This window comes from Pseudophryne corroboree, chromosome 8, assembly GCF_028390025.1.
Source record: "Pseudophryne corroboree isolate aPseCor3 chromosome 8, aPseCor3.hap2, whole genome shotgun sequence".
NCBI lineage: Eukaryota > Metazoa > Chordata > Amphibia > Anura > Myobatrachidae > Pseudophryne > Pseudophryne corroboree.
In genome coordinates, this window is record NC_086451.1 from 65658651 (window position 1) to 65673603 (window position 14953).

The 14953-nt window shown below is 45.5% G+C and overlaps 1 protein-coding gene and 1 non-coding gene across 4 annotated transcripts in view; both read right to left on the reverse strand.

The window, feature by feature from the left end:
* The window catches only part of LOC134948527 (lysine-specific demethylase 5C-like), a 137815-nt gene that overhangs the window by 50387 nt on the left and 72475 nt on the right, over positions 1–14953 (reverse strand). For all 3 annotated transcript variants that reach the window (XM_063936554.1, XM_063936552.1, XM_063936553.1), the window contains exons 5-11: positions 8986–9156; positions 8737–8874; positions 8375–8440; positions 7632–7755; positions 7084–7259; positions 6807–6965; positions 930–1049 (exon numbers count right to left, since the gene is read on the reverse strand). In XM_063936554.1, coding sequence (XP_063792624.1) covers positions 930–1049; positions 6807–6965; positions 7084–7259; positions 7632–7755; positions 8375–8440; positions 8737–8874; positions 8986–9156 — 954 coding nt within the window. The remainder of the gene's footprint in view (positions 1–929; positions 1050–6806; positions 6966–7083; positions 7260–7631; positions 7756–8374; positions 8441–8736; positions 8875–8985; positions 9157–14953) is intronic.
* Positions 11671–11786, reverse strand: LOC134953781 (U5 spliceosomal RNA). The gene has a single exon (XR_010185779.1). It is a non-coding gene; the product is annotated as a U5 spliceosomal RNA (small nuclear RNA).

Genomic DNA, 14953 nt, shown 5'->3' on the forward strand with positions numbered 1-14953 from the left:
AACCAGCCCTGCCTGAAAACAACAAACATATAAAATAAATGCAGAAAACTCTTTTAGGAGCTTCCTTCAGCGTGACCGGCTCTTCCGGGCACATTTTCTAAACAGAGTCTGGTAGGAGGGGCATAGAGGGGAGGAGCCAGCCCACACTATCAAATTCTTAAAACTACCCATGGCTCCTAGTGGACCAGTCTATAGCCCATGGTACTAAATGGAACCCCAGTATACTCTAGGACGCAAGAGAAACCGGGATTACCAACCACCGTTCTCAAGGTACACTAATAGTCCAGGTTTTAAAAATAGCCATTACTTGAGAACAAGTGACTTCATTGCTAACGGCTTTATTTTGATTTAACCATCGGTGTTCAAGCATGGATATCACTAAAACCTGGACTGTTAGTGTGCCTTGAGTACCGAGGTTGGGTTAGAGGAGTTTCTTGATGCATCATGAAGGACACAGAGGCACCAACAGCCAGGAGACTGACATGCCTCTATGTAACAGATGGAGGTGTAGCACTGGTACGTGTTACCTCGCAAAATAAAATCTATACAATAATTCGCAAAGGTTTGTGCCATCAATAGGAACCCGGGGCGTGCACCATGTGCCTACTACTGTTAGGGAGATAAGACAGACCTAGCCCGGTGGAGATCACAACCAGGTGCTGGGAGTAGGAAAAGTATAAGTGCGGAAGGACTGAGCAGTAGAGGGGGCGGAGCAGTGGATCGAGGGGGAGGGGCCATAAGGAGCCAGAGCTTACTCGGCATATGCCGTTACCTTTAAGAGTAGAAATAAAAATATATTAATTTATTCTTAATTTACAAGAGAGAGATACCTTCCTGAATTATCCATCTAAATAAACTCAGAGAGAAAACAAGGTTTACACAGACCACTCGCAAAGAACTCCAGTAATGGGGAATACTGGCACACTCACGTGAACTGGCATGTTGAAGTAATCTGCCTTAAAAGAATCTGCCATTTCTCCAAAGCTTTGCAGAGTGTATTCTCGTGTTGCTTGTTCAAAGCCAAAGGCCTCAGGTGGTCTTTTACATTCCTGCAGGGGGAAAAAAAAAATAGATTTTAAACCTACCGGTAAATCTTTTTCTCGTAGTCCGTAGAGGATGCTGGGGACTCAGTAAGAACCATGGGGATAGACGGGCTCCGCAGGAGACATGGGCACTTTAAGAAAGACTTTAGGAATGGGTGTGCACTGGCTCCTCCCTCTATGCCCCTCCTTCAGACCTCAGAGAAACTGTGCCCAGAGGAGACGAACAGTACGAGGAAAGGATTTTTGTTAATCCAAGGGCAAGATTCATACCAGCCACACCAATCACACCGTATAACTTGAGATATACTAACCAGTTAACAGTATGAAAACAACATAGCATCAGTCCAAGACCGATGAAAACTATAACATAACCCTTATGTAAGCAAAACTATATACAAGTCTCGCAGAAATAGTCCGCACTTGGGACGGGCGCCTAGCATCCTCTACGGACTACGAGAAAAAGATTTACTGGTAGGTTTAAAATCTTATTTTCTGTTACGTCCTAGAGGATGCTGGGGACTCCGTAAGGACCATGGGGATTATACCAAAGCTCCCAAACGGGCGGGAGAGTGCGGATGACTCTGCAGCACCGATTGAGCAAACAGGAGGTCCTCCTCAGCCAGGGTATCAAACTTATAGAATTTTGCAAAGTTGTTTGAACCCGACCAAGTAGAAGCTCGGCACAGCTGTAGTGCCGAGACCCCCCGGGCAGCCGCCCAAGAAGAGCCCACCTTCCTAGTGGAATGGGCCTTAACCGATTTTGGTAACGGCAATCCAGCCGTAGAATGAGCCTGCTGAATCGTGTTACAGATCCAGCGAGCAATAGTCTGCTTTGAAGCAGGGGCGCCAACCTTGTTGGCCGCATATAGGACAAACAGTGCTTCTGTTTTTCTGACTCTAGCCGTTCTGGCCACATAAATTTTCAAAGCCCTGACTACATCAAGGGACTCGGAATCCTCAAAGTCACGCGTAACCACAGGCACCACAATAGGTTGGTTCATATGAAAAGATGACACCACCTTAGGCAAGAATTGAGGGCGGGTCCGCAATTCCGCTCTATCCATATGGAAAACTAGATAGGGGCTTTTATGAGACAAAGCTGCCAATTCCGACTCGCCTAGCCGAAGCCAAGGCTAACAACATGACCACTTTCTAAGTGATATATTTCAACCCCACCGTTTGAAGTGGTTCAAACCAGTGCGACTTAAGGAAACTCAACACCACGTTAAGGTCCCAAGGCGCCACCGGAGGTACAAAAGGATCCCCTTTCAAAAAGAATTGGCTTCTCTCCCAGAAGTACAGACTTTTGTAAAGAAAATGGATAAGGCCGAAATCTGAACCTTAATGGAGCCTAATTTTAGGCCCAAATTCACTCCAGTTTGTAGGAAGTGAAGGAAACGGCCCAGATGGAATTCTTCCGGAGGAGCATTCCTGGCCTCACACCAAGCAACATATTTTCGCCATATACGGTGATAATGTTTAGCTGTCACGTCTTTCCTAGCCTTTATCAGAGTAGGAATGACCTCATCCGGAATGCCCTTTTCCGCTAGGATCCGGCGTTCAACCACCATGCCGTCAAACGCAGCCGCGGTAAGTCTTGGAACAGACAGGGCCCCTGTTGCAACAGGTCCTGTCATAGAGGAAGAGGCCACGAATCTTCTGTGAGCATTTCCAGTAGATCCGGATACCAGGTCCTTCGTGGCCAATCTGGAACAATGAGAATTGTCTGTACTCCTCTTTTCCTTATTATTCTCAACACCTTTGGGATGAGGGGAAGAGGAGGAAACACATAGACCGACTGGAACACCCACGGTGTCACTAGGGCGTCTACAGCTACCGCCTGAGGGTCTTTTGATCTGGCGCAATACCTCTGCAGCTTTTTGTTGAGGCGGGATGCTATCATGTCTATCTGGGGCAGTCCCCACTGACTTGCAATCTGTGCGAAGACTTCCTGATGAAGTCCCCACTCTCCTGGATGCAGGTCGTGTCTGCTGAGAAAGTCTGCTTCCCAGTTGTCCACTCCCGGAATGAACACTGCTGACAGTGCGCTTACATGATTTTCCGCCCAGCGAAGAATCCTGGCGGCTTCCGCCATTGCCACTCTGCTCCTTGTGCCGCCTCGGCGGTTTACATGAGCCACTGCGGTGATGATGTCTGTCTGGATCAGAACTGGTCGGTCGCGCAGTAAGGTCTCCGCTTGACGTAGGGCGTTGTATATGGCCCTCAGTTCCAGGATGTTGATGTGAAGACAAGTCTCCTGACTTGACCAAAGACCTTGGAAGTTTCTTCCCTGCGTGACTGCTCCCCAACCTCGGAGGCTCGTGGCCTTCTAGAAGGTGAGCACTCTGCAGCCACCACAGGAGAGATACCCTGGCTCTGGGGGACAGGGTGATCAACTGATGAATTTGTAGATGTGACCCAGACCACTTGTCCAATAGGTCCCATTGGAAAGTCCTCGCATGGAACCTGCCGAAGGGAATAGCTTCGTATGATGCCACCATCTTTCCCAGGACTCGTGTGTAGTGATGCACTGACACCTGTTTTTGCTTCAATAAATTCCTGACTAGAGTCATGAGTTCCTGAGCTTTTTCTATCGGAAGATAAACCCTTTTCTGGCCTGTATCCAGAATCATGCCCAAGAAAGTCAGACGAGTCGTAGGAACCAACTGCGACTTCGGGATATTGAGAATCCAGCCGTGTTGCTGTAACACCTTCAGTGAAAGTGATACGCTGTTCAGTAACTGCTTTCTTGATATCGCTTTTATGAGGAGATTGTCCAAGTACGGGATAATTTTGACACCTTGCTTGCGCAGGAGCACCATCATTTCCGCCATTACCTTGGTGAAAATCCTCAGGGCCGTGGAAAGCCCAAACGGCAACGTCTGAAATTGGTAATGACAATCCTGTACCGCAAATCTCAGGTACGCCTGATGAGGTGGATAAATAGGAACATGAAGGTATGCATCCTTTATGTCCAGAGATACCATAAAATCCCCCCCTTCCAGGATGGCGATGACCGCTCTAAACGATTCCAACTTGAACCTTTTCAAGTATAGGTTCAGGGATTTTAAATTTAAAATGGGTCTGACCGAACCGTCCGGTTTCGGGACCACAAATAGGGTTGAGTAATATCCCCTCCATTGTTGAAGCAAGGGAACCTTTACCACCACCTGTTGAAGATACAATTTGTGAATTGCATTTAACACTATCTCCCTTGCCGGGGGAGAAGCTGGTAGGGCCGATTTGAAAAACCGGCGAGGAGGCACCTCTTCGAATTCCAGCTTGTAACCCTGGGAAACAATTTCTATTGCCCAGGGATCCACCTGTGAGTGAACCCAGATGTGGCTGAAAACTCGAAGACGTGCCCCCACTGGGGCGGACTCCTGTAGCGGAGCCCCAGCGTCATGCGGTGGATTTTGTAGAGGCCGGGGAGGACTTCTGTTCCTGGGAACTAGCTGTGTTGTGCAGCTTTTTTCCTCTGCCCTTACCTCTGGCAAGAAAGGACGCACCTCGTACTTTCTTGTTTCTTTGTGATCGAAAGGACTGCATTTGATAATGTGGCGCTTTCTTAGGCTGTGACGGAATATAAGGTTGAAAATTTGATTTACCAGCCGTAGCTGTGGAGACCAGGTCCGAGAGACCTTCCCCAAACAATTCCTCCCCCTTGTAAGGTAAAACCTCCATATGCCTCTGAGTCTGCATCACCTGTCCATTGCCGAGTCCATAGGACTCGTCTAGCCGAAATGGACATCGTGTTGCTTCTAGAACCCAGTAGACTAATGTCTCTTTGAGCATCTCACATATATAAGACAGCATCTTTTATATGCCCTAAGGTCAATAAAATGGTATCCTTATCTAGGGTCTCAATATCCGCTGATAAGGTATCTGTTCAAGCTGCTACCGTGCTACAAACCCAGGCCGACGCAATCGCCAGTCTTAGTAAGGTACCAGAATGTGTGTAAATGGACTTCAAGATAACCTCCTGCTTGCGGTCAACAGGATCCCCTGAGGGTAGTCGTATCTTGGGATGGCAGCGCTACCTTTTTGGATAAGCGTGTTAAAGCTTTGTCCACCTTAGGGGAGGATTCCCACCGTATCCTGTCCGTAGGCGGGAAAGGATACGCCATAAGAATCCTTTTGGAAATCTGCAGTTTTTTGTCTGGAGATTCCCAAGCTTTTTCACATAATTAGTTCAACTCATGTGAGGGGGGAAAGGTTACCTCAGGTTTCTTTCCCTTATACATGTGTACCCTCGTGTCAGGGACAGGGGGTTCCTCTGTGATATGCAAAACATCTTTTATTGCAATGATCATATATCGAATACATTTAGCCACTTTTGGCTGTAACTTTGCATCATCGTAGTCGACACTGGAGTCAGAATCCGTGTCAGTATCCGTCTACAATTTGGGATAGTGGTCGCTTTTGAGACCCCGAAGGTCCCTGCGACATAGGGACAGACATGGGTTGACTCCCTGGCTGCTCCCTAGCTTCAGCTTTGTCTAATCTTTTGTGCAATAAATTTACATTAGCACTTAAAACCTTCCACATATCCATCCAGTCAGATGTCGGCGTTGTCGACAGAGACACCACACATTCTCTCCTCCTCCTCCCCCTGAAAGCCTTCTACCTCAGACATATCGACACACACGTACCGACACACACTCAGGGAATCCTCTTATCTGAAGACAGTTCCCCCACAAGGCCTTTTGGAGAGACAGAGAGATTATGCCAGCACACACCCAGCGCTATATGACCCAGGAAAAAACACTATATAAATATATGTTTACCCAGTAGCGCTGTTTGTACATATATAAATGCGCCAAATTATGTGCCCCCCCGCCTTCTTCAAAACCCTCTTTCACCGTGGTTAAGCATGGGAGAGTCCAGGGAGCTTCCTCTCAGCGCTGTGCTGTGGAGAAAATGGCGCTGGTGAGTGCTGAAGGAGAATCCCCAACCCTCGGCGGCGGGCTTCTGTCCCGCTCAAATATACTGAAACTGGCGGGGGCTCTTTATATATACAGTGCCCAACTGTATATATACCTATTTTTGCCAGAGAGGTTTATATGCTGCCCAGGGCGCTCACCCTGCGCCCTGCACCCTTACAGTGACTGCTGTGTGTGAGGTGTATGGGAGCAATGGCGCACAGCTTCACCGCTGTGCGTTACCTCAGTGAAGATCATGAAGTCTTCTGCCGCCTTTGAAGTCTTCTCATACTCACCCGGCTTCTATCTTCCGGCTCTGTGAGGAGGACGGCGGCGCGGCTCTGGGACGGACGGCGAGGGCGAGACCTGCGTACCGATCCCTCTGGAGCTAATGGTGTCCAGTAGCCTAAGAAGCAGAGCTTTGAAACTCACAGAAGTAGGTCTGCTTCTCTCCCCTCAGTCCCTCGATGCAGGGAGTCTGTTGCCAGCAGTGCTCCCTGAAAATAAAAAACCTAACAAAATACTTTGACAGGAAACTCAGGAGAGCTCCCTGTAATGCACCCAGTCTCCTCTGGGCACAGTAGTAAAACTGAGGTCTGGAGGAGGGGCATAGAGGGAGGAGCCAGTGCACACCCATCCCTAAAGTCTTTCTTAAAGTGCCCATGTCTCCTGCGGAGCCAGTCTATCCCCATGGTCCTTACGGAGTCCCCAGCATCCTCTAGGACGTAAAAGAAATAAATAAATTCATAAATAACTGAACCAATAAAAGTCAATATATTTGGAAACCGGATAAACAAAAACTCTTCACATATTGCGTCCAGAAGACAGACATTTGACTTACAGCCATGACACACTTGGGACAGTGCCAGAGACCCTTTGGAGGTTCTGGGAGAGGAGGCAGCAGGCAAAATGTATGGTAGTTGTCATCACAGCCGTCACATAGTAACAATCGGTCATCGTCATCCCCCCGAGAACAGATTCGACAAACATAGGAATCCACCTGAAACATGAAATAATGTGAGAATAATGAGGTTTGTTATAGAAGATATGCCTATAAGGAGAGTCGGTGACATATAGGAGACTTAAGCTGAAAGGGATTAGAGATGATATAAACTTACAAACTGGGTGTTACTATTATTCCTGCGAAGCCTCATGGTCATCTTGGTGCAGGGTTCAGGGCTCAGGGCCCTCTCCCGCTTTATGTATTGGTGCCCTTCTCCAGGCTCTACTTTTACATCAACGCCAACCTCCTCCTTAATTACCAGTGTTGGTGGGCACTCTGGAATATCACCCTCTGCAACAGAAGACCATACGTTATGCCCTCGCGACAAACGAAGAACCTCGCTGCCATCACTTAATCATGTGAAAACACAAAATTCCGATGCTACCCAGCTCTTTGTCCATTTCAAATAGCATTTCCTCTGTTAGAATCCGGATTAAAGACAACCAAGTTCGCTTTAATAAACTGCATTTATAACACGGATTCTAAATTTCCGATAATCTCCCTTCCATAACGTCCTTCTCGTGCTGGCTCTGAAAGATCTAGCTACTTCTGGTGGCCACACACGTGCATTAAGCCCCACCGGGGGTTCAGTTAATTGTTCTTAATTGTTGGCACGTTGTGGACCTGAAGAGCAAGTTATCTGTGAACTGCTGTTATTTTTACCTTTCTTGCGTAGATTTTTATCTTTTGCCATCAGCCCAAGTCCCATCATTTTCGGACCGGCACCATAGATTTGAAGCTTCTTTAACTCTGGGTTTTTCTCTATGTCCTCCTCAGTGGGTTCCGGCTTCAGGTACAAAAAAAAAAAAAAAACCAGTTAGGTTAGGAAGGTGTAAGACATTTGACCAATGCAAGGGACAAAGCATCTGGAACATCTCAGACCAGCACCCAAGAATAAAATCAGGAGAAGTAAACAGAAGACAAGACTAGAGAGCTATAGCACAAAAAGAAATGGGATATATATTACTACGTAATTACAGAACATTGTAAATAGAGGCTAAACAAATATGGGCATTATATTTTACTCAATATTTCAGAACATTCTGGGGGCGGAATTCAATTGTTTATCGTGCCCGATCTCCCATTTAAAGTGACGGGAGATCAGGGGGTGATATTTAAATGTTTTTTTCGCGCTTAAAATAATGAAACCCAACCAAAGTGCTGGGCGCGACGCAAGGGGGCTGCAAGCTGAAATGTGTCAATTGAATTGCTCCACTGGATGCCATCTAGTGTCGGCCACCTAGAGAAAAAAAAAACTGAATTCCCCTCATAGAACATTTACCATGCAGTTTTAGACTGAACTTGTTTTGGGAAATCACTCACACTTCCAGCATTACACACAATTTCATTAGGAACATAGGATTAAGCAAACTGGAGTTTTAGGGAATAAAAACAGGACCATATACCCAGGGTGGCGATGTTTCAGGGGGCAGGGAGGAGTTTTGAGAGGCAGGATCTGAGCCGTCAGGATCCTGCATAAAATGACAAGAAGATGGAAAGGGCGTGTGAGAGGCCCAGAAGTAAACGAGAAGCAAGGCTCTTGGTGAAGGCTCCATCACAGCCTCCATAAACACACCATCCTGAAGAGCCAGCTGGATAAAAAGGCGTGACAATTATAGCAAAAAGCAGCAGCTGAGCAATAATTATATAAACATTAGGAAATAGCAGATAAATAAAATAGCAATAAATATGTAAGGTTTTTTTCCTCTAAAGCCACAAGTAAAAAGGACAATCCCAAGTCAATGACAGGGAGTTCGGAGGCTCTTACCTCTTGCGTCAAACGCTTGGCTCGGCGTCCATAGCTGGTGATTTTGGAAGGCTGCACAGACTGCCGCAGCGGGATACTATGAGGCTTGTACTCCTTATCCTTCTCCTCACTGTCATAACGTGGCCTTTCACCATAATCCTGCAACAGTTACCCAGGAGAGTGAGGACTCCAAATTTTACTTTTCAATATGGACGCCATCTTTGACAAAATAAAAATAAATAAAAAGAAAAGCACCACCGCGACTCTTACCACCATATTTGCTCCCGACTGGTACATGTGAAAGGGGTATATGATGCGTTCATAATGGGATCGCAACAGTGACCCAATGTTCTTCCCTGAGGGATACCCCATGCGCTGTGCCACTCGAGACCATCTTCTCTCTCTGCAAATCGGTTCATATCCACCTTCTTCTATTACAAGCTAAACAAGAGAGATGCAGGGACATGAGTATCAACACCCAAATACAAAGACCACCCTGAAATCCCCTACCTGATGTCCAATAGTAAATCCAGAACGAGGAAGTGGCGAAGAGGGATAGTGATAAAATATATAAAAATAAATATCCCCTATGGTCATTACACCAAGAACGGATCTCTCTGCACGCTACTTAATAACCATTTAATGAAGTGAACACTTTACTCACCAGCATTACACATATATGCTTTCCAAACCGTACACATTATTTCGCCACATGTCCGCTATCTAACTGACCAACTTGCCATGTCCAGACTGTATAATACATAGAGGGTTTACCTGCAACCCCACTCTGCTGTATCTAAAAATAGGATTTTGGTACTTACCAGGTAAATCCTTTTCTTTGAATCCATAGGGGGCACTGGAGTACTCTTGGGATATGGACGGGCGTAGCCGAACAAAGGCACTGAATATTCAAATTTAGGACTCTTCCCCCCCCCCTCCATATCCCCAAGTACCTCAGTGTACTTTGCCAGTGTTTTTTACTGAGCGAACAGGATATAGAGAGGTTGACAATGGAGAATCCCTATAACATAACGGACAACCACAAAGTTGATCCGTAACCTTATTGTCAACTAAACAGTTGACACCTTAACCGATAGAACTTTATAATTTGAGCCAATTGGTGAAAATGTGTTACCCTAAGCTCCTTCGAGCTTAATACCATCCAAGTTAAATTTGTTCACTAAGCTCCCTTGAGCTTACAACAACCCAGGTAAAACTGCTCTGGGTGGGCGTCCAGTGCCCCCTATGGATTCAAAGAAAAGGATTTACCTGGTAAGTACCAAAATCCTATTTTCTTTATCATCCACTAGGGGTCACTGGAGTACTCTTGGGACGTACCAAAGCTTCCCTCGTGGGCGGGAGAGCTGTTTGATACTTGTAACAGTAGACAGCCAAAGCTAAATGCTGATGGCGCCACCATTCATAACGTGTAAACGTGCACAAACGTGGTGCACTAAAGGCTATGTAGCCGCGTCGTAGACGCTCCACGACCCGCTGGGTGTGACATTCCCACAGAACCTGTGGGATGCTATTACTGACGTAGGCGATTGTAACTTAGCCTTAAAGTAAGCCTGACTTGTAGTCATTATTATCCAACCGGATAAAATCTGCTGAGAAACTGGCTAACCCCAGTTTGCAGTATCATATAGAACAAACAACGTATTCATATCACGTACTACATATATAAACGCGTAACGCGTGTACCACATTCAGAATTTTAGAATGTGCTGTCCCCACAGGAACCACTATTGGTATATTGATGTGAAGAATACGAAAGCGGATTTCGTCGGAAGATCTGCTTTGTAATGAGAAAACTCAAATACGGTGGCTTGGAATACAAGGCACCCAAATATGAAAACAAAATCCTTGCCGAAGCACCCTTGGCGAAGCCAAGGCTAGAAGAAAAATGTTTTCCAAAGTGAGAACTTAATACCCATTTGTTGTAAGGGTTCAAAAATATGAAACTTAATTCCCATTTGTTGAAAGGATTCCAAAATATGAAAACTAAGAAATCTGAACCCAACCTTAAATCGCCTGGCGCTGTAGGTGGGATAAATAGAGTCTGAACTTTGGTGACACCTTGTAGAAAGATGTTTACAGACGTAAATAGAGGCAAACGCTTTGAAAATAAGTTTACCACACAGATACCTGCACTCTTAGTGCAGATGAACGCAGTTTTCCATCCCATCCCGTTTAACAGAATACGGGTACTTGAAGTATGATGTTGGAAACTTCCGAGGTTTATAACCTATGTAAGCACACGAAATTTTTTTTTAATTATGAGCTGCCTTAAGCGGCTTACTATTTCGTAACATGGTTGGTATAACCGATACTGTAATTCTCTATTTTTTAAGAGAGCGGTCTGAACTCTCACCCCGTCAACCGCAGCTGCGGTACATAGATAATAGGTACATAGGTAACTATGGGTAAAAGAACGTTCCGTGATGTAACAGGTTGGCCGTATTATGAGCGGGCCAAGATCGTGTGCAAGTATTACTTGAAAATTCGAGAAGCAAACTTCTCCGAAACCCATGAGATACCACCAGTATGACTGTGACGAACTGTCTTCTGATCCGTTTTGGCAACGAAGAGAGAAGCGGAAAATGGTGGAGCCAGATACACGATGCTGAATGACCCCATGAATGTGATGTACACATACTGAGCTTTTGTAATTGTGGCGAGATGCCATTATGTATACTTGGGGTAACCGCCTTCTGTGGACTCACATATGAAACACCTCTGGATTTAATGTCCAGTTTTCAAGATCCAAACCCTGACGGGTGAGATCTTTTGTCTAACAAATGTCCACTCACGGATTGATGTCTTGACATTTTCACATAATGGCGTTCTGAGCCATTGAAGATTTGAGTTACCTGCCGCATTGCCATGCGGCTTCTTGGTTTTCACTGGTTGTTGTGTATGCAACTGCCGTTGCTTTGTTTGACTGCTTAAGGGCAGCGTGAGCCAGGCATGAAAAAACAAAATTACATGAAACTCACGGTTGTTCCTGTCCACAGAAATCTTTAGTAAAAAGCGAAAGATTTATTCGTTCTGAAGAGAACCCAGAGTCTATCCCTGGTCAGACTGAAAACGAATCATTTATTGCATTGTAAAATGCACAGAGTTCTAGGACATTTATCTATTGCATTGTAAAATGCACAGAGTTCTAGGACATTTATTGACAGCAATCTGTCGTGTTTTAGAACCTTTGCGTTGAAAACACATCTTTATTCTTAATAAGTGAATACACCAATGTACCGCTGTGCGTGTACCTTTGTTCTTGCTGGTGTAGTAGGTAAAAGTCTTTGATTTACCTTATTTATAATCTTACCTAGGAATTGACATCGTTTAGACCGACTTAGATGTGATTGTTTTCGAACTTAATCTGCTACCGCAGTATACCTTAGTAGCGCAAGATAGAGGAACTTTATTGATACATAGTTCTTATGTGAGATGAGCGATTATTCCAACATCACTTTGGTAAATACCGGAAGCGATAAGCAACGGTATAAATGAAATGGTTAATGGTTGTGGCGATTTGCAAACGCTAGAACCTGTGATGAAGAAACCGGACTGGGTAAATACGCATTGTGAAGATCAAATGCAATTATACAATTTTGTGGCTGCAATAAGCAAAAACTAACTGCAGAAAATCCATTTTCTAACTGTAGTAAATGACTTGCTGATTGATATTGCAACGGAGCTGTTTGATTTTGCTCAAACAGACGGGAATAAGTAATTTTGACTCTGTTGGCGTACTATTGCCTGGTTTATAAACCAGCAAAGACTAAATGACAACCTGCCAAACCGTTCGCCAGAAGCAGTTTTGTACTCTAAGCTGTAAATAGCTGAGACATATATGAGTTGAAGTCATGAAACCTCGCAAATGTAACCTGAAAAGACGCACTTCCACAATTGTAAAAGAGGTCATCAAACCACTGGCTTGCTGACTGTAACGTCCTGTCGTTACAAGGCGTGAGTGATTTTTATAAAGGAATAAAACGCCGTTACAAGTATATTGTATGCGCTAATGGCAGAATATCGTAAAGGGATAAAATGTCGTTACACATATATCCAATTTAGGAGCAAACAAGCTCTGGCCTTGTCGCGCTTAACTAGCGACATTGAAAATAACCGGCGTTAGCAAAAGCTTTACAGATATACTCTGCAGCTTCTTTTAACCGTGATCGGCATGGTTTCATACATAGATTCTAGTGACCCAAATGTATCTGTGGTTTTTATAATGTTTGACAGAAACGCATATACCAATGGCGGATCGCGTCCTTTTGGAAACGATTATGTATGGTTGTCCAAAACCCCGCACTATCTGAATGCTGGACTAATGTACCCTTCTCACTTGTAGTTATCGGTGTGAGATTTGACATAGAATCGTGCATTAAATTATAAGACTAGTGAAATAAACACTCTGGTACCCAAAGGAAAATTGTCACTTTGGAAAGATTGTCTTTTGTTAGCGCTGGCGGAGTTATTCTGAGACTCCGATTACCGCTGTTTTAATTTGAATTGCCAATGTTAACATTTTTAGTCTGCACTAGAGCCTTATTCGCTATGTAGACAGACATCATAATAGGCAACAGACAGACACTTGCACGACTTAATAACATTATTATATGGCATATATATCTATATATATATGTTATTGCTGAACAGCATATTTATTAGGAAACTAAAGTCTTTATGTGAAAAGCAGTTCACATGGGCATGAAACCCGAACCAAATTCCTACTAACACCCCTGCGCCTTCTGGTGGCTTAAAGATGTAGGGCAGGAATGTTCTAGAATTATCTTGAACTAAAAAATTCCCACTAACACCCCTGCGCCTCCTTGTGGAGTAGAGGTGTATGGTCTGGAATTATAACTGGAAAACCAGCAATGATTAAAATGGCCGTCATGCCATGCTTTCCCAGAAAATCACAGTACAGGTTACCTGCTGCAGTTTTAATATAGGCTTAATAGCCTATTATACAGTTACTTTGCCCAGGTGTAGGATACAGTAAAATATATGCATTTATTCAAATAATATGAGCACTGCCTGCAGTGTATTTATCTTGCAACTGTAACCAAAAATAACAGAAAACATGGTTAAACGTGCAATAGGTTATGCCACTGATAACCTATTGTCAGCCAAAGCCTCATATATATATTATATATATATACAAAGTGTTTACACATATAATCACAGTTCATACTGATATTATAGACAGTTTCGCCAGCAAAAGCTTCATTATATGTATATATATATAAAACGTGCTGAAACATCACAGTACACAGTGTACATTGTTTAACGTGCTGCGCTGCTTGTGTATTTTGAACCCCTGCAGCCTTTGCTGCTGCTATGGGTATTATTCCCCCCCCCCCCCCTGCATCCCGTACCTGCAGCGTACGGAGATCGGGAGCAGGGAGAGCAGGAGAGCCTGAATCTAGCGCCGGGGAGCCGTCCGGCAGCTGCTTCCTACAGCAGTACACAGTCTCCCTGTGTCTGCGGTGTCTCTCTGGAAGAGTGGCCTGCGTCCTTTAGTGACGTGCGGCCGCTCTCTTTAGTAGAGGAGCGTCTCGGCGGCGTGTAGCGGTGCCGGGCCATCAGAGCAGTGAGAGCGGCCGGCGTCTGAGTGACGTGCGGCCGCTCTGCTTAGTTGAGCGCCCGGAGAATGTCGGCGGCGTGTAACGGTGCCGCATCAGAGCAGTGAGAGCGGCCGGCGTCTGAGTGACGTGCGGCCGCTCTGCTTAGTTCAGCCCAGGAGAATGTCGGTGGCGTGTAGCGGTGCCGTGCCCTCAGAGCAGTGAGAGCGGCCGGCGTCTGAGTGACGTGCGGCCGCTCTGCTTAGTACAGCGCACGGAGATTCTCGTACCGGGCCATCAGCGCAGTGAGAGCGGCCAACGTCTGAGTGACGTGCGGCCGCTCTGCGCATCGTTCAGCAAGACCTTCAGCGGCGTGCTCTTTCTACAGTATAACACTCACGTGCTCAGCGGCTATGGCATTTCTACAGTATAACACTCACACACAGCAGGGCGGCAGCGTGAGCTGACCGCCCTGACACTCATACCTTGTGCCGCCTTCTCTTCTCTCTGCAAGCTCCGTTTCAGCCTCATCTTGGCTGTGACGGAGCTTCTGTAAGCTCCTTGCAGCTGTAGATCCTTCCAGCTCTTTGTCTTATCCTGGCTGTGACGGAGCTTCTTTCTGTAAGCTCCGTTCAGTTTGCAGGAGACAGTGGCTGCCT